The 24,956-nt window shown below is 38.8% G+C and overlaps 1 protein-coding gene and 1 non-coding gene across 4 annotated transcripts; both read left to right on the plus strand.

Annotated features, from left to right (window-relative positions):
- The first annotated feature begins 6,161 nt into the window (after positions 1 to 6,161).
- Positions 6,162 to 22,002, plus strand: LOC124720525. Of its 3 annotated transcripts, none has more exons than XM_047245883.1 (2): positions 6,162 to 6,221; positions 20,402 to 22,002. In XM_047245883.1, exons 1-2 carry the CDS (start codon positions 6,188 to 6,190, stop codon positions 21,163 to 21,165), a joined length of 798 nt encoding a protein of 265 aa, XP_047101839.1. In that variant the 5' UTR covers positions 6,162 to 6,187; the 3' UTR covers positions 21,166 to 22,002. The 3 variants fall into 2 exon arrangements, with proteins under 3 accessions (XP_047101839.1, XP_047101841.1, XP_047101840.1); XM_047245884.1 differs by lacking the exon at positions 6,162 to 6,221 and adding an exon at positions 6,608 to 6,660.
- Positions 19,223 to 19,296, plus strand: Trnat-ugu. Its single transcript has one exon. It is a non-coding gene; the product is annotated as a tRNA-Thr (tRNA).
- Positions 22,003 to 24,956: the final 2,954 nt, after the last annotated feature.

Raw genomic sequence — 24,956 nt, forward strand, 5'->3', positions numbered from 1 at the left:
ACAGCGTAAATAGCTTCACATGTGTTGGGTATTATTTCACTCAACGCTTGTTTCGATATTGCAGTTGAAAATTCCAAATCCTTGTAGATCCTTCCTGTTGCTAGGAATCTTAATGTTACCGCCAGCCGTTCAAGAGGAGAAATTGCCCTTCTCAGACAAGTATTTTTTCTCATAATATTAGGGGTTTCAAGCTTTAAGAGATAATTATAAGTTTCGACATCCATCCGCAAACAATTTCGCCAGTTCGCAACGAATTTATATTTTTTATTATTGTTTCTCTGTTTGACGAGGCGTCAACTGCCCACAATTTTTCAATTAGAGCATTGTATGCTGGTGTCTTTTTGTCTCGGTCACTATATTCTTTACTTTTAATCTTTCACAAACATGGGTGGTTTCTACATATTTCAATGAATTCACTTACAAACTCTCGAGAACACTGACGAGTATCAGCCATTTTAAGGCCCTGTGCGCACAAATACAAACACTAGACTGAGCAAACAGCTGTTTCGCGCCAGATTTGCGGCGATCTCCTGTCCACACGCTCCAACTTGTCTGCGCAGATGTGCTTTGAACCCACAGATTTGAGAGGTTTCGCTCAAACCTCCAACTCCAACTTGCAGGTTTGCACACACCTCAGGTTGGTGCAAATCTTCTGTCCACACGCAACGATCTGTCTGCGCAGATGTGATGTGCGCAAACATTTGCGCAGACAGATCGTTGCAGGGACTGAGAGCATTCGAGTAGAGATGGGCAAACTGAAACACGTAATTGTTTCGAGACAAATGAAACACTACAATGTAATGTTCCGATACGTTGTTTCGAAACAGTGAAACAGTTTGTGTTTTGTATTCTAATAAACCTACACATTTTATCACCTTGAATGTCTACTGTATAAGTATGTCCATATAAACACAAATGAGGTGCGAGAGCGCTAATCATGCCGCAGAAAGTATGAAACTATCACTTAGGCGTCTTGGCAGTTTCGTGCTTCCTGCAGCAAATGCGCTGCTTTCGTGTCGCGTGACTTTCATACTTTTCGATTGGCTGAGGACAGCCATAGCTGAAGACAGAAGAACCACCATGAACGGAACTGCAGGTGGGAGCAAACTGCAGAAACACACATTCCGTTAGTATGGGTAATATACCCATCCTGCTAATTTCCATCTACACAAAGGGAATCATTGTGGATAATAGGCACAGTGACTATAGACTCACAAATAACGCCAAATAATTCGAATAAATAACAAAATATAACAGAAATTTTTTTGTCTTTCAAGGTGTTTCGAACCATTACTATAAATTCACCATGCTTCCCAGCCCTTCCCGTACACCATTACACTATCAGTGATATGTCAAACAGATTGCTTGCAGTTATACCTACATCAAATTTATGTATATGTCTAATAACTGTCTCTCTACGCCTTTTTTATTCAAAATGTTGTAGGCTTACTTGCGTTTCTTAATATGATTACTGTACATGAACAGAGAAGCGTATGTTATAAAAAAAGTGTAATTTAACTGAATGATTTTCACATATTTATTATTTTGAATGTGAATAGTATGCGTTGTTTTATTGTTTGTTTAGTGTTTATAAAGCAGATGTTACGCCATTTCGAAACAGGACAGTCAGCTAGAAACGAAGCTTTATTTTCGGATATCTTAAGCTTCATGCTATTGCTTGTCAAAAAGATTTCGACACTCTTGAAAGAGTTTCATGAAGTAGTATGTTGTGTTTCAGTACCTGTGCCGAGTCCGAATCTCGTCCGACACAGAGTGGAATGAAACATCACTGTTTCGATACAATTAGTCCGTTCCAGGCACAGGTGGACTGAAACAGCCTTATTTTGAAACAACGATACAGTTTCTGTGTCTGGCTCGAGATCGAATCTGGTCCGAGACAGGGGCAGAATGAAACACCACTGTTTCGAAACAGTGAACCACAACCATTCCGAAACACTGAAACAGTTCCACGTACCGATACACTGTATAGAAACAGTGGCCAAGTCTACATTCGAGTCTCAAGCAGGCAGATACACCAATACTCAGGGTGCGGCGGCGCGGGCTACAAAACATGTCTTCGCACATTTAGTGCTCTTAGTAGAAAGTTGTTTATATTTTTGTTATGAATTACTGTTGCATCTTTTTTAAGCACTAAGTCTCAAGCCGGCCGTGGTGTTGTAGCGGTTCTGGCGCTGCAGTCCGGAACCGCGGGACTGCTGCGGTCGCAGGTTCGAATCCTGCCTCGGGCATGGGTGTGTGTGTGATGTCCTTAGGTTAGTTACGTTTAAGTAGTTCTAAGTTCTAGGGGACTTATGACCTAAGATGTTGAGTCCCATAGTGCTCAGAGCCATTTGAACCATATGAACTAAGTCTCAAAGTCCCCCCTCATGCTACGCCACTGCATCTAACATACCTTTAACTGGCTCTGTGATTCAGTCAAAAGCAAATGATATTGCTAAAGATATGGGCACCGAAGACTTTCGTTGTTCTGCTGGTTGGTTGTATCGATTCCAAAAAAGACATTCAATTTCATCTGTACACATTTGTGGTGAAGCAGATAAATTTGATGAAGAAAGTGCGAACAGCTGGTTGCATTAACTCAACCGATTGAGGGAAAAGTATGCCTCGTGTGATTTGTTTAACATGGATGAAACTGGATTTTTCTACAATCTTTTTCCAAATTACAGCCTGGGGATAAAATGTGATAAGTGTGACAGTGGAGTACGAAGCAAACAGCGTGTGGCTGTGGCACTTTGCTGTAATGCTGACGGCAGGGAGAAGTTTCGTCCTTCGATTATCGGTAAATCCGAGAAACCACGTTTTTTTAAAAAACATAAATATGGACACTTTACCTTGCATCCACTCTCACCACAAGATAGCTTGGATCGATGGCACATCATTTCGCAAGTGGCTTCTTCGTTTCAAAAGTCGAATGGTTGCTCAAAATAGACATGTTCTTCGTACATTGGACAGATGTACTGCCCACAACGTTCATGATCTCAACCTATTCAACATAAAGTTTCAGTCTTTCCCACCCAACGCCACAAGCCGCCTTCAGCCTTTGGACCAAGGCATACTCTCTTTATGAGAGAGAGCTTATCGCAAGCGACTTGTAAGAGCTGCAATTCGTGCTGCTGAAAACAATAGTGCAACCCCAAATTGGAATCTGCTTGACGCAATAAAATCCCATCGCAGCAGCCTGGAACTCAGTATCGCCACATCATACAGGGAAATGCTTTAACAGAGCTCGGAGACGTAGTAACTCTGAAGATGTCCACGAGTTAGAAGATGCCACTTCACCTGATGAACGGACAGTTCTGCAGGACGTTGCGAACCCTGGGATTAGTTTCGAAGAATTCATTAGTGTAGACGGCGATGTTGCCGTATGTGCTTCTGTGGAATCGGATGTGCCAAAAGCTGTGAACGAGGTGCAAGAAGGGCCATCAGAAGAAAGTGAAGAGGAAGAGAATACAGATACCATTCCACCTACCCGTCAGGAGACGTTTACAGCCTTGGACTGTTTATAACGGTTCGCTTTAACATCCGACGTCACTTCTGGGTTTGCGGACGCTATCGTTACAATTGGTTGTGAAATTACAAAATATTATCGTTCCCATGAACGTCAGCGAACCATGACCGAATTTTTTCCAAGAAAGTAATGTACATAATTTGTGAGTACTTGTAATTTTACAATCACTTTATAGTGTTATAAGTCTACAATAAAGTGATTCATAGAGTAGTGTATTACACATTAGTGTACTGCTGTACATGTATACGTATTAAAATCTGTGTTTTTCACTTAACACGATTTTTCTAACACGAACTCCTGATTTTTCGGTCCCTTCGGATTCGTGTTAACTAAGTTTTACTGTAAATTACTTTTTTGCTGAAGCAGGTAAACTTTACCTGTCCGGCGGAACTGTGATGCAATAATTCTTTTGAAGAATGTTGCAAGCATGACTGGCAACAAAAACTCCGTGCCTTTCGGCGAAACGTATATATCCAATTTCCTCAAAACTAAATTTGTTACAGCATCACTTGGTTTGCTACTGCATACATTCTACATTACTTTCCAATGTCTGTTCAAGCTTCATGCTTAAAATTTGGTCTCGTGTGGGTGTTCGCAGCTTGAATATGTGATTGGCTGATTACACACCGTGTAATGTAGTCTGTTCTGTGTTCTGATTGGCTAAGGACATCACGTGCCCTGCACTTAGGCTGTGTAACAAAAGCGCACCCATCGCATTCTCGATTTCACTGTTTTTGAAGCTTTCGTTCCATACATATTAATACATATGATGTTATAACTGATAGATCCACTGTTGACATCCCAGATGAGCTAGAAAATTTCAGAGTAAGCATTCGATGGGAATTAGTATTTTTTAAAAAAGATGTTGTTGTTGTTGTCGTGGTCTTCAGTCCTGAGACTGGTTTGATGCAGCTCTCCTTGCTAATCTATCCTGTGCAAGCTGCTTCATCTCCCAGTACCTACTGCAACCTACATCCTTCTGAATCTGCTTAGTGTATTCATCTCTTGGTCTCCCTCTACGATTTACCAACCGATCCCTTCTTCTAGTCAAGTTGTGCCACAAGCTCCTCTTCTCCCCAATTCTATTCAATACCTCCTCATTAGTTACGTGATCTACCCACTTAATCTTCAACATTCTTCTGTAGCACCACATTTCGAAAGCTTCTATTCTCTTCTTGTCCAAACTATTTATTGTCCGTGTTTCACTTCCATACATGGCTACACTCCATACAAATACTTTCAGAAACGACATCCTGACACTTAAATCTATACTCGATGTTAACAAATTTCTCTTCTTCAGAAACGCTTTCCTTGCCATTGCCAGTCTACATTTTATATCCTCTCTACTTCGACCATCGTCAGTTATTTTTCTCACCAAATAGCAAAACTCTTTTACTAGTTTAAGTGTCTTATTTCCTAATCTAATTCCCTCAGCGTCACCCGATTTAATTCGACTACATTCCATTATCCTTGTTTTACTTTTGTTGATGTTCATTTTGTATCCCCCTTTCAAGACACTGTCCATTCCATTCAACTGCTCTTCTAAGTCCTTTGCTGTCTCTTACAGAATTACAATGTCATCGGCGAACATCAACGTTTTTATTTCTTCTCTGTGGATTTTTATACCTACTCCAAATTTTTCTTTTGTTTCCTTTACTGCTTGCTCAATATACAGATTGAATAACATCGGGGAGAGGCTTCAACCTTGTCTCACTCCCTTCCCAACCACTGCTTCCTTTTCATGCCCCTCGATTCTTATAACTGCCATCTGGTTTCTGTATAAATTGTAAATAACCTATCGCTCCCTGTATTTTACCCCTGCCATCTTTAGAATTTGAAAGAGAGTATTCCAGTCAACATTGTCAAAAGCTTTCTCTAAGTCTACAAATGCTAGAAACGTAGGTTTTGCCTTTCCTTAATCTTTCTTCTAAGATAAGTCGTAGGGTCGGTATTGCCTCACATGTTCCAACATTTCTACAGAATCCAAACTGATCTTGCCCTAGGTCGGCTTCTACCAGTTTTTCCATTCGTCTGTAAATAATTCGCGTTAGTATTTTGCAGCTGTGGCTTATTAAACTGATAGTTCGGTAATTTTCACATCTGTCAACACCTGCTTTCTTTGGGATTGGAATTATTATATTCCTCTTGAAGTCTGAGGGTATTTCGCCTGTCTTGTACATCTTGCTCACCAGATGGTAGAGTTTTGTCAGGACTGGCTCTTGTAGTGTTACCTTTTATTATCTTCTGCTCATTAGCTATTGAAACAACATCGCTTTGCTATGTAATTTTAATTTTCACCAAAAGCACATTCAACACATCACGGAAAAATACACGTCTTTCGTATCAAGACAAGAGAGAGAGACCTCCATTAGTTCTTAAAAACAAAAAAACTACGCAAAAGTAAAAAAAAAAGCGTGGCAGTATAGAAAATTTACATAGATACAGTATAGAAAATTTACATAGATACATACATATATGAGAAAATAAGAAATTTACATATTACAAAAAATATTTCTTAGCATAATGCACTTTGCATATCGGTCTTTGTATACCGTCTTTTTGGTGTGTATCTTCTTTAGGAGTCGTAACATGAATGTCTTTGAATTGCAGCGTATTAGCGTTGCTTAGCACAGCGTTTGAATTCAGTTCACAATTCACATGATTCGTGTTTACAATGGAATTAATTCGAACGGTAAATGTTTCTATTATATTGCTCCAATGTCTTTAAACGTAGTATCGGATTCTGAGTGTGTGTGTACTGCCTGGATCTCGTGCGTGTGACTTGAAGAAAATCCAAAGTTTGTTCAATGTGTCAACACGAAATTGTGATCTCCAGCAGTCAAATTTTGGTGGCGTCTACCGGGGTATAAATGGTCAATGAGGGTACAGGAAACACCTCACTGCCTACGACAGGCGATGAGCTTGTCTTTTACACCAACCTGAAGACCTGCCGGCTTCCACAACACCATACACTTCAAAGCATATTGACACTACGTAAATATTGCTTGACCAGTGTTCCATCACGTTGGTTTCTTCTTTGCATTTTCAGTTCCATTTATATGAATCATGTGCTACATGCACAAGTCCTTTGCAGCTCGTTAACATCTCCTTAAAATACATTTCTTGATATAGTAAGTACATATACAAATATTTACAATTAATCATTACATGAGATAGTTACATTGTTGTCATATACTACATATACAGAATTAAATGAAAAATATAGTAAATTTTTTACGTTACATTCAATATCATTGTGCTGCCATGTGAATTACATTACATTCAGATTGAAATATACATTTTATTTGTTAGTTTTTTATTTCCCCGTTACACTTGCAACATTTGAAGATAATTGTGGCAACTCGCTAGAATATTCAACTTAAAATTCATCTCGCACCCTGGAATAAAATTTACACATATTTCAAGCTTCAAGACAGCCCTCTGTAGGAGGATAGGTTCATGGGATCGTTGCTAACTACCTTATAAATACTAGTAAAGTCATACCCTACAGTGGACTACACAAAATAAAATATGATAAATAAAATTCATGTTAACTTAATATAACGTAAAAGTTCCTATACCTAATACCGTTTCTAAGTGTGGTGTCCCCACTATTGCTGTTTCTAAGAGTGGTACCCCTCTATTACCGTTTCTAAGAGTGGTGCCCCTCTAAATATCTTAGGATCCTACAAGTATGTACATCAGTGTGGTAAGTGTGTGTGTGTGTGTGTGTGTGTGTGTGTGTGTGTGTGTGTGTGTATGTGTATATATATATATATATATATATATATATATATATATAGTTCAAGACAATCATGTTCCTATAAAGTTTGTATAGTTCATCTCCTTCCTTTCATGAGTATCAAGCAATATAAATAAATGTTTTACTTAATAAATAAATAAATCTTCTTAGATAATTGCTGCTGCGTTCCATGCTGTATATCCATTCTGTATTTACCTTGTGGTACCTGTAAAATTCTATTCATAAATAAATATGTGTGTATGTCTCTCCATACTGTCAGATAATCATGAATTATATAATGTCAAATATTTCATCAACATGTATAAATTTTTCTAAGGAAGGGATGAGAGTATGAACCGCAACAGAGGACTGACGTTTTGTTTTCTCCTTATTCTCCTTTCTATTTAATGGTGCATTAGTTCAGTACAGTAGATGAGCTTTAATTATGTCATTAGATGACTGCTAAATATGTTCTCTTAAATAATTCTTCCAATCTGAAGTGTCAAGCCTACATAACTCCAAAAATTTCATTACAAGTTCCCATTAGATTAGTGTTAAAGTGTTATAGATTTAAATCTTCTGGTATATTTCCAACAGTGGCTGCTGTAAATAATTCTTTCCACATAAATCTATACTTTCACCTTTAGTTATAAGAATATATAAGACACCACATAAGTTATTATCTCAGGCATACCAATCTTTCAATAAATAATATTCTTTCCACTACTTTCATTCTGTATTCCATGAGTACATGTGATATAGCATTCAAATCTAGTTTCTCTCCTCTCAACATATTCACAGTTACTCATAACATTTTCACCTATCCATTATTCATTCTTCACAAAATAACATATAGCCTACTTATTCCTCAGCATTATATATATATTTTCCTCTTATTCATCACCACTTACTTTTTACTTCAACAACAATAATAATAATAATACCATTTTCTCATCTTATATACCATTTACCTCTCTCCATATTACTATTTGTCCTCTTATTAAACTAAAATTACATTCACTCATCTCATTCAGTCACTCACATCACTCATATCAACATTACTATTATCACATGCCTCCTAAAGAAAATAATTCTGTTTAGTTCTCTGCCTCCTCTAATGTGTATATGCCTCCTCTAATGTGTATATGCCTCAGTAGCAACTCCTCTTATAACCAAATATCTTATTAGCTATTGGATGGTTCACATTGCTTTCTAGACTTCCTGCATTCATTAGATTGTAAGTATCTGTATAACTTAAATGTAGGCTCATCATAACTGTGTATCATATTAGTTATCTTCTCCTCAGTAGCTAACATTTTACTGTATGTATTTTTTCAAATGTCTGTGTGGATGTAGACCTCTGGGTTTATGTGTTAATGGATATTCTAATGAATAACAGCCAGGGTGTGGAATATTTGCAATTCGGTATGGTCCAGAGTATAAGATCTGCCATTTCCTGTTTAAATGTTTCAGTTTTTTTGGGTTTAGGATGTGTTCTTAGTAAAACTAACTCATCAACTTGAAATGTTTGGGCTTTCCTGACACCTCTGTCATATTTCTGCTTTCTTTGTCACATAATGTTGTGTAAGCTTGTCTTACCTTTTCTTCTAAACTAACATGATTTGTTGTTGCTGTAAATTTAGGTAGAGGGTCTGTCCATTCATTTCTTTCTGTTTTATCCATAATTAATTCAGTTGGTGTGTATCCAGTAGAACTGTGAGTTAAATTGTTCACTATTTGTTCAAATGGTGCTAGGTATTCTACCCATTTTGTGTGCTTCACTGGTGTGTGTGTTCTCATAAACTGTCCAAATTCTCGAAATGTTCTTTCTACTGGGTTTCCTGCTGCGTGAAATCTTGAAATTAAAATATGTTTAACATTCTGTTCTTCAATAAATGTCTTCCATTTTAAACTGGTAAAATATGCTGCATTATCCGTGATCATAACTTCAGGTTTTCCTATTCTTACAAAATAATCTGTTAATAGACGTCTGGTAATAGCAGTGGTAGAAACTGAACGTAAAGCATATAATTTTAAATACTTTGTGAAAACATCTAACACAGCAAGGATGTATTTCATTCCTCCACGTGCTTGTGGATAGGGTCCTGCAATATCTAAAGAAATTAGCTGTAATGGCCTCTTAGGTGTGATTGGGTGCAATTCATTCATGCTTGTGCGATTAGAATATTTGGCTTTCTGACATATGATGTATTTCCTAATATTACTCAATACTCTTCGCCTTAAATTTGGAAAATAGCAATATTGTATAATCTTATCTGTACATTTGGTTACACCATAGTGTCCCCAAGTTCTGTGTGTAAATAAAATAAAATCATCAACATGAGCTTCAGGTAAGCAAACATACCAATGCTGTGATTCAGGGTTTCGTGGGTGGAATAATACTTCTTTGTGTAACGTGTAATATTTTTCAAGATGTGGGTCTGTTCCTGCACGTAATTTATTCTTTATCTGGATCCACCTGGGATCATTGTCCTGCAATATGGCTAACTTCCTGCACATGTTTTTGTAGTAAGGTGCAAATGTACCGTCATACATGAGTAAAATTTTGAAATCTGATGTTTGTTCTGTCACATCTGAAAATTCTTGTAGGCCTTGTGGCAAACGAGATAGAGCATCGGCTATAATGTTGGATTCTCCTTTTATGTATATAATATCAAAATCATATTCATGTAGTGATGCACACCAGCGTGCAAGACGTGAATGTAATAACTTGCATGATAGCAGGAAAGAAAGAGCTTGATGATCAGTATAAAGCTTAGTACGTTTTCCCCATAGAAAGTAGCGAAACTTGCGAAATGCTCATACTATGGCAAGTGTTTCGCGCTCGGTCACTGAATATGACTTTTCGCATTCAGTGAGCGTGCGGCTAGCAAAATTTATAGGTTTGATGACTATTTGTTCATTTTCTACATGAATTTGGAATAAAAATGCTCCGAGCCCATAGGAACTTGCATCTGTTACTAGGCAAAAGTCTGACATCATGTCAGGATGACATAACAACGGTGCATTAACTAAAGCATTCTTAATCGCTTCAAAATCTGTCTGACAGAACTCTGTCCATTTCCAAATATTATTTCTTTTGAGTAAAGATAGAAGATGTGGACTGTTAAGAAGGTGGTAGGGTACAAATTTCCTGAAGAATGAAGATAGACCAAGAAAGGCTTTGAGTTGTTTACGATTCTGTGGGGATGGAAAATTCTTTATTGCATCAATTTTTCTTGAGTCTGGATAAATGCCTTCAGTTGATATGATGTGACCAAGGAATTTGATTTCTCTCCTCCCTAATTTCGTCTTTGATAAATTGATAGTGACACCTGCGTCAGAAAATTTAGTCAGAAGTTGCTTCAAAAGATTTACATGTTCTTCCCAAGTAGTGGTTGCAATGACAATGTCGTCAACATAAACTGTGATTTGCGAGAACAATTGTGGTCCAAGAACAGCATCTAAGGCTTCAATAAATACTCCAGCACTCACTCGTAGACCAAAGGGTAGATCACAAAATTGATAACTATGTCCCTCACATAGAAATGCAGTGTATTTACGACTGTTTTTATGGAGGTTCACCTGGCAAAATGATGAGCGGAGGTCGATATTGGTTAAATACTGTACATTATGAAATTTTAGAAGTTGTTCTTCCAAATTAATAGGTCGTGTCTTGATTGGAATTATAACTTTGTTAATTTCTCGTGCGTCCAGCACTAACCTTACACTACCATCCTCTTTATTAACTGCTAGTATCAGACTGTGACCTTTCAATGATACACCAAGCTTGCATTTTTTCAATCTCTTTCAAAACTGCGGGTTTCTTTGACCAAGGAATATTATAATATGTTCTACAGTATGTTTTGTGTGGTTTAACATCCATCTCATAAGTATAGCCTCTAATAATTCCAGGTTTTTCCACAAATTCCTCAGCAAATTGCTGCAAAACTTCAAGTAATTCAAGTTGTTGTTCCTTCGTCAGATATTCAGATTCTGTGCATTTCTCATATAAATCATTAGGTTTAATTCCCTGAGATACAGCTTCATTAAAAGTTAAATCACATATGTTTATTGCTGGTGGAGACACAAAATGTAACTGTTCAAATTTACCTTGTTTACTGTTTAAGTTTTTACCCTGTGTTAACTCTATTGTCAGTTGTTGTTGGTTTACGGTTAAATGACATTTCCCTTTTCCTAAATCTATGATTGCTTGATATTCATTCAAAAAGTCAATTCCTAATATGCAATGCATAACTAATTTGTCTACTACCAGAAAACTGTAATTGAGTGGTATATTTGAAAATGTGAAGTTAATTAGCACTTGAAATTTCACATTCTTTGATTTGTTACCGGTGGCACTTATAATGTGACAATTCTGGACTGGCAATGTTTGTATGTTCATTATTTGTTTGAGTTCATTATATAAGGACATTGAAATGACACTTGCTGCTGCTCCTGTATCTAACATTACTTCCACTTCATAACTACCAATGATAACTCGTGTTATAGCCTGAATAATCTTCTTTGTTTTACTGGTACTATTAAAATCTACATCCTGATATAATTCCTTTTCTATTTTCTTACTGTCATCATATCGGAGAAAACAAATCGTCGGTTCCGTTGCGCTCTGCTCCCTATTGACCGTAACTCGAGCGCTTAGCTCGGTCGTCGTTCGTTTTCTGGCAAATTTGGTTGTTGCTGTGGGTTGGGTTCATTGCCCAACTCAATAATATTTGCATTTCTGTCGCGCGTCACCCAAGTATCAGCTGTTTGGTTGTTGACATTACTCCGCGTCGCATCGGGTGTTCCGTTAGGTACAAATTGAGGGTTGCTGTATTGCGTGTGTCGTGGCGGTTGTCCATTGTGATTTCCCCATACATTATTTCGCCCATGACTGTAACTGGTATTGTCATTACTGTTATTCCTGCAATACATGTTTGGATGTTGTTGGATGTTGTTTCTCTGAAAATATCCTGGATGGTACGTGTTATCCTCTCCTCTTTGATCTCTATAATTTCGGTTCCTTCTTCTGTTGTTGTTATTTTGAATATAACTGTTATTGTTCTGATTGTAATTACTGTTCGGATAACCATTATAGTAATAATTACTGTTTCCTTGCCAATGTTGTGAGTTGTTTCTCCTAATATTGAATGGATTTGTCCCACTGTAGTGTGAATTGTTTCTTTGAGTGTTTTGTTGTGGTGTCGGAGGCGGATTCCAATAGCCTCTGTCATTTCTGTTGTGCGTGTGCGAATTGCTTGGATGGATTGGATACAATTGATTGAAATTCCTGATCTCATCTCTGTAAACAACATCTATCTCATCAACATAACTGAAAAAATTCTTTATGTTGTCCTCGGACACTCCTATTAATTTATCATGGTAAGGAAATGGTAAGTGGCTTTTAAGTGTTCTAATTACATCTGGTAAATCTGCTGGTTTTGTCCAATATAATGTTTTGTCTAGGTAGCGTTCAAAGTATTGTCGTAAAGTCTCTTTCTTCGGGTTGTAAATTTCTGGATTGTATACTTCTCGTTTTAAACTTTGCTGTTCTGTGATCGACCAGAATTCCTCAAGAAATGCTTGTTCAAACTGTTCAAATGTTAAACATCATCTTTTAATTGCTGCTCCCCACTTAGCTGCTCTTCCACGTAACAAATTTGTAACATATCGAATTTTATCGGCTCCTAACCAATGTCTCGGGAAAATACCATCAAAAGAGCGGATGAAAACAATTGGATGCACTTTGTCTTTCTCATCACATGAAAATGTCTGAAAGTATCCATGTCGTACTAATGTTTCATCAGCTACTCCTGATGGTATTATGGGTCCTGTATTTTGTGTCAAACTGTGCATAGTATGTGGTGATGTCTGATAGTAATTTTGATCTTGTGGTAGCATTGAAAATGGTTCATTGGGATTTGTGTCACTCATTGGTAATTCTATTTTCGACTGTGTACTGGGTCTAGCATTATTATGATTCTCATTTATGTTTTGGTTGTCTGTTATGGGTTTTGGTATCACTGACGAACTTGGTATTACATTCTCTTTAAGTTTACGTACCTCTTTCTGAATATTATCTGTTTCTCCCTTTACTTGTTCCTTTGTCTTATCAAAAATGATCTGTGTCATTGTCTCAAACTTCTCATCTAAATAATCATCACATAATTTGCATTCATGTACAAGTTTTTCTGCTAGAGTTGTGTCATTCTTTAAAGATGCTACATCTGCTCTGTCTTCAAGCTTTTCTAACTTTTCCTGTAAGGATTTCTGCTCCAATGTTACATCATTTAATCTGTCTGAAAGGTCTGTAATCGTCAGGTCTAAGCGTTCTTGGTTTGTTTTTACGGAATTGTGTGACTGTCGTAATTCGTTAACTTGGGTACTGGTTTTCTGTTGTTCAAAAACTACTGTTAACAATTTCTCATTACATTGTTGTAAGTCAGTTTTTGTCTCTTCACTGAATTCCACAAATACCTTTTCTTGTCTCGTAACCTTGTCTGATAAGTCAGTAAATTTCCTTCCAAGACTACTGGTGGTTTCTGTCAAGTCGGCAATTTGTCTTGATTGTTTTTCAAAATTTTGTTTTATGTCCCGTGTCAGTTCATCGAATTTAGTGTCAAATTTCCCAATGTCACGTTTTAAATTTTCATTTTTCTCGTCTAAAGCGTCAAATCTTTTGTCAAATTTTCTGTTTTGGTCACCAAGTAACTTCAGAATCTGGCTGAGCATGTCAGAGTCCTGTGTCTTAGTTTCGTCATTTTTTCGTGTCTGATTGATGTCTGGTTCTGAAGTTGACGTTGTCAGTGTCACGTTTTGTCGCGTAGTACTCACTCTCCATTCGCCTGTATATCTGTTTAAATATAGGGGTTGTTGTCTTAATCGATCCGGTAAAATTATGTCTGGAACATCCTCCCTATTAAGTTCAATATTCATTTGACTGTCGGACATGTTTTGCAATGTGTCACTTTCACTAAGCTCGTCCGCGGAAACAATTTCTACGCGTCTAGCGTCCATCTTGCGATTTTCATAATTAATTGCAAATAAAATTTTCCAATGGTAAAAAAAAAATAAAAATTTAAATATATGTTGAAATCTGAAATTTCTCTTATGGAAATGGATATTTCTATATGATTTCTAATTAGAAATTGAATTATTAAACTGGTACTGAAATTTCCCTCTCACAAATAAATGACTGTGAATATGCTCTACACTTACCATTTCCAATAATAGTAGTAAATCAATTTTAACTACAATTTGAAAAAATAATTTCGAAATAAATGGATCGGAATAAAGGAAGTACAGATGGCTGTTTGAAACTGGAAAAAAATGTAAATTTCTGTACTCACCAAGTTTTTTCAGTCTTATGTTGCAAATGTAGCGTCAACTATACAGTTTTCAATCCAAAATTTTTCTTTCGCGTCCGTGCAAATTATTTTATGGAACGTTATCCTTTCCCTTTTTTTTTTTTTTTTTTTTTTACCAAATTAATTTTCTCAGCATGAAAATGAAAATTAACACACATTAATAACAGGGAAAACAATATTGTTGTAAATTTCATGCACGTAACATTACAATTGAAATGAATGAGACTTAGTCCAAATTCATTTTCTGATGCTGTTAAGTGGTTAAAATTAGATAAAATGTCCAAAATTTATAATAACTGCACTTGTATCAATCCAAACTGCACTTGTATCAAATCCGAAGATTGCAAGTCCTGTCACCAGGACGCCAATTGTAGTGTTACCTTTTATTATCTTCTCCTCATTAGCTATTGAAACAACATCGCTTTGCTATGTAATTTTAATTTTCACCAAAAGCACATTCAACACATCACGGAAAAATACACGTCTTTCGTATCAAGACAAGAGAGAGAGACCTCCATTAGTTCTTAAAAACAAAAAAACTACGCAAAAGTAAAAAAAAAAAAAATTATTTATAAAATTGGTCGCTGGCGCAGCGCTCTTCTGCGTGCGCGATCGTAAATTATAACTTTGCGGAAGTCAAAGTACCATTACACTCTCTCATGGCCGTCAGTAGTTCTAATGGAATGTTGTCTACTACCGGGGCCTTGTTTCGACTCAGGTCTTTCAGGGCTCTGTCAAACTCTTCACGCAGTATCGTATCTCTCATTTCAACTTCATCTACATCCTGTTCCATTTCCATAATATTGTCCTCAAGTACATCGTCCTTGTGTAGACCCTCTATATACTCCTTCCACCTTTCTGCTTTCCCCTCTTTGCTTAGAACTGGTATTCATACAAGTGGTTCTCTTTTCTCCAAAGGTCTCTCTAACTTTCCTGTAGGCAGTATCTATATTACCCCTAGTGAGGTAAGCCTCTACATCCTTACATTTGCTTAGCCATTTCGCACTTCCTGTCGATCTCATTATTGAGACGTTTGTATTCGTTTTTGCCTGCTTCATTTACTGCATTTTTACATTTTCTCCTTTCATCAATTAAATTCAATATTTCTTCTGTTACCCAAGGATTTCTACTAGCCGTCGTCTTTTTACGTACTTGATCCTCTGCTGCCTTCACTACTTCATCCCTCAGAGCTACCCATTCGTCTTCTACTGAATTTCTTTCCCCCATTCCTGTCAATTGTTCCCTTATGCTGTCCCTGAAACTCTGTACAACCTCTGGTTTAGTCAGTTTATCCAGGTCCCATCTCCTTAAATTCCCACCTTTTTGCAATTTCTTCAGTTTTAATCTACAGTTCATAACCAATAGATTGTGGTCAGAGTCCACATCTGCCCCTGGAAATGTCTTACAATTTAAAACCTGGTTCCTAAATCTCTGTCTTACCATTACATAATCTATATGATACCTTTTAGGATCTCCAGGATTCTTCCATGTATACAACCTTCTTTTATGATTCTTGAACCAAGTGTTAGCTATGATTAAGTTATGCTCTGTGCAAAATTCTACCAGACGGCTTCCTCTTTCATTTCTTTGCCCCAATCCATATTCACCTACTATGTTTCCTTCTCTCCCTTTTCCTACTGTCAAATTCCAGACACCCATGACTATTAAATTTTCGTCTTCCTTCACTACCTGAATAATTTCTTTTATCTCATCATATATTTCTTCAATTTCTTTGGCATCTGCAGAGCTAGTTGGCGTATAAACTTATACTACTGTAGTAGGCATGGGCTTTGTGTCTATCTTGGCCACTATAATACGTTCACTATGCTGTGTGTAGTAGCTTGCCCGCACTCCTATTTTTTTATTCATTATTAAACCTACTCCTGCATTACCCCTATTTGATTTTATATTTACAACCCTGTATTCACCTGACCAGAAGTCTTGTTCCACCTGTCACCGAACTTCACTAATTCCCACTATATCTAAATTTAACCTATCCACTTCCCTTTTTAAATTTTCTAACCTACCTGCTCCATTAACGGATCTGACATTCCACGCTCCGATCCGTAGAACGCCAGTTTTCTTTCTCCTGATAACAACATCCTCCTGAGTAGTCTCTGCCGGAGATCCAAATGGGGGCTATTTTACCTCCGGAATATTTGACCCAAGAGGACGCCATCATCATTTAATCATACAGTAAAGCTGCATGCCCTCAGGAAAAATTACGGCTGTAGTTTTCCCTTGCTCTCAGCTGTTCGCAGTACCTGCACAGCACGGCATAGTGAACGCATTATTGTGGCTGAGATAGACACGAAGCCGACACCTACTACAGTAGTACAAGTTTATATGCCAACTAGCTCTGCAGATGATGAAGAAATTGATGAAATGTGTGATGAGATAAAAGAAATTATTCAGGTAGTGAAGGGAGACGAAAATTTAATAGTCATGGATGACTGGAATTCGAGTGTAGCAAAAGGGAGAGAAGGTAACATAGTAGGTGAATATGGACTGGAGGTTAGAAATGAAAGGAAGCTGGCCGGTAGAATTTTGCACAGAGTATAACTCAATCATAGCTAACACTTGGTTCAAGAATCATAAAAGAAGGTTGTATACATGGAAGAATCCTGGGGATACTAGAAGGTATCAGATAGACTATATAATGGTAAGAGAGAGATTTAGGAAACAGGTTTTAACTTGTAAGACATTTCCAGGGGCAGATATGGACTCTGACCACAATCTATTGTTTATGAACTGTAGATTAAAACTGAAGAAACTGCAAAACGGTGTCAATTTAAGGAGATGTGACCTGGATAAACTGACTAAACCACAGTTTCATGGAGAGCATAAGGGAACAATTGACAGGAATGTGGGAAAGAAATACAGTAGAAGAAGAATGGGTAGTTTTGAGGGATGGAATAGTGAAGGCAGCAGAGGATCAAGTAGGTAAAAAATCGAGGGCTTGTACAAATCCTTGGGTAACAGAAGAAATATTGAATTTAATTGATGAAAGGAGAAAATAAAAAAATGCATTAAATGAAGCAGGCAAAAAGGAATACAAATGCCTCAAAAATGAGATCAACAGGAAGTGCAAAATGGCTAAGCAGTGATGGCTAGAGGACAAATGTAAGGATGTAGAGGCTTCTCTCACTAGGGGTAAGATAGATACTACCTACAGGAAAATTAAAGAGACCTTTGGAGAAAAGAGAACCACTTGTATGAATATCAAGAGCTCAGATGGAAACCCAGTTCTAAGCAAAGAAGGGCAAGCAGAAAGGTGGAAGGAGTATATAGAGGGTCTATACAGGGGCGATGTACTTGAGGACAATATTATGGAAATGGAAGAGGATGTAGATGAAGATGAAATAGGAGATATGATACTGCGTGAAGAGTTTGACAGAGCACTGAAAGACTTGAGTCGAAACAAGGCCCCCGGAGTAGACATCATTCCATTGGAACTACTGACGGTCTTGGGAGAGCCAGTCCTGACAAAACTCTACCATCTGGTGAGCAATGTATGAGACAGGTGAAATACCCTCAGACTTCAAGAAGAATATAATTATTCCAATCCCAAAGAAAGCAGGTGTTGACAGATGTGAAAATTACCAAACTATCAGTTTAATAAGCCACAGCTGCAAAATACTAACGTGAGTTCTTTACAGAAGAATGCAAAAACTAGTAGTTAAGCCGGCCTCGGAAGATCTGATTGGATTCCGTAGAAATGTTGGAACACGTGAGGCAAAACTGACTCTATGACTCATCTTAGAAGCTAGATTAAGGAAAGGCAAACCTACGTTTCTAGCATTTGTAGACTTAGAGAAAGCTTTTGACAATGTTGACTGGAATACTCTCTTTGAAATTCTGATGGTGGCAGGGGGAAAATACAGGGCGCGAAAGGCTATTTACAATTTGTACAGAAACCAGATGGCAGTTACAAGAGTAGAGGGGCACGAAAGGGAAGCAGTGGTTGGGAAGGGAGTGAGACAGGGTTGTAGCCTCTCCCCGATGTTATTCAATCTGTACATTGAGCAAGCAGTGAAGGAAACAAAAGAAAAATTTGGAGTAGGTATTAAAATCCATGGAGAAGAAATACAAACTTTGAGGTTCGCCAATGACAGTATAATTCTGTCAGAAACAGCAAAGGACTTGGAAGAACAGTTGAACGGAATGGACAGTGTCTTGAAAGGAGGATATAAGATGAACATCAACAAAAGCAAAATGAGGATAATGGAATGTAGTCGAATTAAGTCAGGTGATGCTGAGGGAATTAGATTAGGAAATGAGACACTTAAAGTAGTAAAGGTGTTTTGTTATTTGGGGAGAAAAAACTGATGATGGTCGAAGTAGAGAGGATATAAAATGTAGACTGGCAGTGGCAAGGAATGCATCTCTGAAGAAGAGAAATTTGTTAACATTGAATGCACAGACAGTGCCCGAACTCTTACGGGAATTGGCAACGTGCCGCAAGTAATGAATATAATGGGCGGGGGCACTACGAATATAGTGTGGGACAATACGTTGAGAATGTGGGTGTCGTGGGAGGAGTGCCAGAGATAAAACCCTGCAGTCGCGCTATCCTCTGTGTCCTCGGTGGCTCAGATGGATAGAGCGTCTGCCATGTAAGCAGGAGATCCTGGGTTCGAGTCCCGGTCGGGGCACACAGTTTCATCTGTGCCAGTTGACATATGTCAACGCCTGTAAGCAGCTGAGGGTGTTCATTTCATTGTAATAAAATAGTAGCATTTAGGTTTTGAAACCACATATTGCACTGAGTGCATTTGTCACTATATTTAGGTTCTGCATCAAGTGCCTCCTCATTATAAACTTCAGTAAATATTGTAGATGTTGGTTCTGTAAAACTTTGTGCAACTTCTTCCACTTTTCTTTCTACATACTGTTGTGTTCTTGTGCTTCTTATCTTACCTCGCCATTTAAAAGGGGACCTATTAGAGGCTAAATAAGATATGCTAACATTCAACACATCAACTACTTCACACTCAGGAATATAAACATCTGCATTGTCTTCCTCAGATCACATTCCAGGGATGATGATTATTCAGGTAGCCTACAACAAGAAGTTCAGTGAAATTTCTTTTGTAGTGAGTATAACCATTCCTGCACAACGGGTGTGATGGTAACACAGTTAGTTCAGGACCGAGGTATTTCTGCAACACCGCTGACAGATTTCCAACAATTGGGAAGCGTTTTCACTCTCTCAAACACTATCTTCTTGTCTTTCTTCATCTTCCGCACACATCATTCTTTCATTCCTGTATTCCCTCTCTGACATCGTATCTGACAAAAAGTTCAAACAAAAAAACAAAACTCTGTGCAGAACAATTCATGTGCAAGTTCTCATTCGTTTGTTATAAGTGGAAGAAAGATGGAAACAGTACTGTCAATATGCATGTTCTACATTAGAAATTCAATGATGTGAAATATGCAGAATGTTGAAAAATTTCTGACACTTTACACAGAAAAAAATATTGCCCACTTTGATTGCAGTAACTACTAAGACATTAAGCAAAGAATATGTTGCAGTTTTTATGAGTTTAAAATGAAAATAGTTTATTTATTAACACAGGTGATACAGAGGTCTGACGTACATTTTTTCCACAGAAATTCACGATTGAGTTATTGTGGCTTGTATAATTTGACATGAAATTGCCCTGCCTGACATTCTCTTACATACCTTAAATAAAAGTGACACGCACGAAATCTTTAGCGATACTTAACAAATAACTGTTAACTTTCTGTCCACAGAAATGGAATCGCCAACACTCGCCTGCAACCCGCCAGACGACGTACTGTTTTGCGTCTTTGCCTATCTGCCCATCCCAGAGTTGGTCCGATGTGCTACTGTGTGCAAGCAGTGGTACAAAATTGTGACAGGATTCACCCACCTGTGGAAAGGGAAAAGGTACGTCAGCAATAGAAGTCCGAGAGAATCTGCCGAGACGTGCGCCGTATTGTCCATCGTACCGCTGTTGCAGGAAATCGAAATCAAGGTGGCCAAAATGTTTGAGGTGAAAATTTACTACCCGCAGTTGTTTCTGTCAGTGACAAACATGTCTGACATACGAGCTGTGCAGGACTGTCAGAGACTAGGGTCTACGCACGTGACAACTGATCTCAGCATAGCAGATATCGTCTTCTCTTCTCGTTCGCCTATCTGTTTTACGGCGCTCCGGACGCTGAAGATCGTCAGAGGGAACCCGACACTGACACTCTTCAAGCCGGGCACTAGGGCGGAATGTGCCATCATCTCTGCCCTGGAGCTGTGCCCATTTCTCACAGAGCTGAGCCTCGACGTAGAGTCCCTGTCGGCGAACTACTTGGACTCTCTGGAAGGGCTCGGCCGGCTGGAGGTTCTGAGAATCCACTGCCGCAGTCTGAACGACCTGACATTCCTACGGCACTGCTCGGATAAACTGGAGGAACTGGAACTGGAAAGTTGCGACGACTTGCCGTCGGCTGCGTACGCGGAGCTCCGCCACCTAGGGAAACTGCAGATGTTGCGGCTGTGAGACTGCCGTGTGGGGGGAGCGGATATGGAGGTGGCCGCGGCAGGTCTGAGGTCTCTCGAGAAGCTGCAGTTGGACCGTTGCGGAATGCTCTCGGACCTGTCCTTCTTGCGGTTCTGCAGCCAGCTGCGGGAGCTCCGCGTCGAGGCCGAGGACGTGGTGCTGACTGGTCTGAAGCACCTGCCCACCGGACTCCGCTCGCTCTGCCTCGTCAACAACGCTCTGACCGGTGACGAACTCTCCGAGGTGCTCCCGTTCCTGCGGCTGCTCGAGGAACTGAACCTCTGCAACACGGAGCTGGTCCAACTGGGCTTCCTCCGCTACTGTCGCAGACTGCGCCGCCTCTGCCTCAAGAACTCTACCTGGCCCGACACGTCGGAACTGTCGAGCCCGTGCAATCTGACGCGGCTCGAGACGTTGGTCCGAGAAGGTGCGGGGACGATGTGGACGTACTCTCCGGAACGGTGTCGTCACTGCCGCGACTGGACACTCTGTCGCTGGCCTACGTACAGGACGCCGCCGGGAGGTCCCTCAGCCAGTGGTCGCAACGTTGCGCTTTGTTGCTTTTCTGAGTTTACGGGTTGGAGGTGGATGCCCGTTGGGAACTTGAACACCTGAATAATTTGAACCTTTCTCCTTGTATGTCACCACTTAGTGTGCAACTTTACCAGTGAAGTCATCCGATTGAGTATGCCCCAAGTAAAAATCTATTGCTCGGATTGCTTTGTATAAACTTCTGTTACACGAGCTTTTCTAAGCAGAGGTGTCAACACCTGTATAGATTGATGTATATTTATTTGCCACGTATGTTCATTTGCTCAATAAATGTTTCCCTGTGTAGTAGTGTGTGTGCACCTTTTTCTATCTTACTGGCAGATTAAAACTGTGTGCCATGTCAGGATACAAACTCGAACCTCACTTTTTGTGAGTTCTCCAGTCACGTTCCAGAATATCCCACACAACTTCACTTCTGCCACTACCACTTCTCCTACCATCCAAAGTTAAAAAGGACTTCCCTGCATACTTTACTGGCCTAGCACACCTAAGAAAAAAGATGTCGAGGGAAACCATTTACAAAAAGAACCTCTGAACTGCTGAGTGAACACTTAACTCTGGAAACTACACCTTGGCTTTGGCTAATCTGTTTCTCAAAAGTCTCACTTCTTCTAGTAGTTGCTAGTCCTGTGAGGTATGCAGAAGAATATCTGCGATATTTGGATGGTAGTACAAGAGGAGAAAGAGTCGTGACTACAAAACTGAATAAGTAAGAGTATTGCTCGTGATGGCAAGGTTTTGGCCTCAAGTTCCAGTACAGCATACAGTTTTAATCTGCCAAGAATGTTTTCTGCAAGTGATATTTGAACGATTTCTCATTGAACCCCTAATTTGACCTCTCATTTATAGGTGCAGAGAGAGAGAGAGAGAGAGAGAGAGAGAGAGAGAGAGAGAGAGAGTGTGTGTGTGTGTGTGTGTGTGTGTCATAACATATCACTTTACACTGTAGAAATCTGTTACACTTAATAGTTCCCCATTGAGATGGATGATGCTATGGGAGTGTCGTAGCTCCTTCGGTATTCTGTTCCAAACGTATAATTAAAATTCATAACACCTTACCTTGCAGCGAATTAGTCTCTATATTTTAAAAGATCTTCAACCCATCTTAGGTTTGTTTCAAACTGTTAAGTGTACATGGGCTTAAATTAGTCCGTGGATTTAACTTTCAATCCAGTCAGAAGAATTCTGTTTTCACACTAATCTTCTTCATACCATCTTGTTCTCTTCTAAATTTATTAACAGGAATATGTGCAAAACACACACACACACACACACACACACACACACACACACACACACACACGTACGTACGTACGTACGTACGTTTGTCTGTACCATAAAGTACATTCCGTGTTCGACTAATTACTGCTAATCGTTGTTACTCATGAAACAGGTAAGTCATTCTTCAGCATAGAAAATTAATCCACGTTGGTTGGAGCCATTAGGCCAGAGGAATTGCAGAGAGACTAATTACATCAAAATAAAGACCTTCCCATAAGAACATTTACAAACCAAACCATGTAGTTCAGCACTCGTATAAAAATGTTCGAAACTGCGATTACTAACAATTAATTTAGCTTGTGAAAACCTGCTAAGCCTGGATACATGCATTTCATCATCCAGAAGCTTATCTGTAAATATGTGCCCTTCTTCTAGATTTTATAGCATCTAACAAGTACTCTTGGTTATGCTAAAGCTGTAAGCAAGCAAGTTTTACGTACATGACTATACTTGCATAATCGTAAATTGTTTTGGTGCGGAGTTGAAGACCAAGAGGGACTTGTAATTCTTTGTTGCTCCTTACTCGATACTTGTGTTCTCTATGTCTTATGTAGACAACAAAACTCAGGTGCACTCTCCGTTTTTCATTCATTTCGCCAAATATGTAACTTGAAGGAGCTGCACTATCCAGATAAATTCTTCCGCATTACTATCTCAGTGTGAGTCTTCAAATAATGGAATCCTACCATTGTAAAACAGTTGAACACACTAAATCATGCAGAAAAATACTAACACCACAATTCTAAATTGTTACAGCGGTATTGTTCCTCTATCTCGTTTTACTTCTTTTACGGTATAGGTCCTACCTCGATGGCATGTTGTAGTGGTCTTCAGTCCTGAGACTGGTTGGATGCAGCTCTCCATGCTACTCTATCCTGTGCTAGCTTCTTCATTTCCAAGTAACTACTGCACCCTACATCCCTCTGAATCTGCTTCGTGTATTCATCTCTTGGTCTCCCTCTACAATTTTTACCCTCCATGTTGCCCTCCAATACTAAATTGGTGATCCCTTGATGCCTCGGAACATATCCTACCAACTGATCCCTTCTTCTAGACAAGTTGTGCCACAAATTCCTCTTCTCCACAATTCTATTCAGTACCTCCTCATTAGTTACTTGATCTACCCATGTAATGTTCAGCATTCTTCTGTAGTACTACATTTCAAAAGCTTCTATTCTCTTTTTGTCTAAACGACTTATTGTCCCTGTTTCACATTGATACATGGCTGCACTCCATACAAATGCTTTTAGAAAAGACTTCCTGACATTTAGATCTGTACTCGATGTTAACAAATTTCTCTTCTTCAGAAACGCTTTCCTTGCCACTGCCAGTCTACATTTTATATCCTCCCTACTTCCACCATCATGTTATTTGGCTCCCCAAATAGCAAAACTCCTCTACTACTTTAAATGTCTCATTCCCTAATCTAATTCCCTCAGAATCGCCTGATTTAATTAGATTACATTCAATTATCCTCGTTTTGCTTTTGTTGATGTTAATCTTATAGCCTCCTTTCAAGACACTGTCCGTTCAGTTCAACTGCTCTTCCAGGTCCTTTGTAGTCTCTGACAGAATTAGTGTCATCAGTTTTTAATTTTTCTCCATGGATTTTAATTCCTACTCCAAATTTTTTCTTTTGTTTCCTTCACTTCTTGCCCAATGTATATATTGAGTCCACCTAACTGAATCGTATTGTGGGGCATTAATTGTGAAGCAGCGTTCTACCCTTCAACCACTTTTCTATCCTCAAGGTAGTGTACTCCCTTTTGTAGCTAGAACTTATGTTAGGACAGCCTATCTTACCTGACGGCTGTGGCTCACATGCTGTCATCTTCCCCAAGTTCATGTTATTAAAGATTTACAAATAATCCTCGACCTGTGCTAAACTGCAGCTGAATAGGTATTGTTTAATATGCTATTTATTATTCTATTTTATAACAAATTTTTATTGTATAGGT

The sequence above is a fragment of the Schistocerca piceifrons genome, chromosome 11 (assembly GCF_021461385.2).
Source record: "Schistocerca piceifrons isolate TAMUIC-IGC-003096 chromosome 11, iqSchPice1.1, whole genome shotgun sequence".
In the NCBI taxonomy this organism is placed as follows: Eukaryota; Metazoa; Arthropoda; class Insecta; order Orthoptera; family Acrididae; genus Schistocerca; species Schistocerca piceifrons.

What these genes read in the sequence shown, in the direction of transcription:
- LOC124720525 (XM_047245883.1), top strand. Translation starts at nt 6,188, where the DNA reads ATGATTCGTGTTTACAATGGAATTAATTCGAACG. An exon ending in CAATGGAATTAATTCGAACG is followed by an intron (nt 6,222 to 20,401) that starts GTAAATGTTTCT and finishes TTCTGTCCACAG; the next exon opens with AAATGGAATCGCCAACACTC.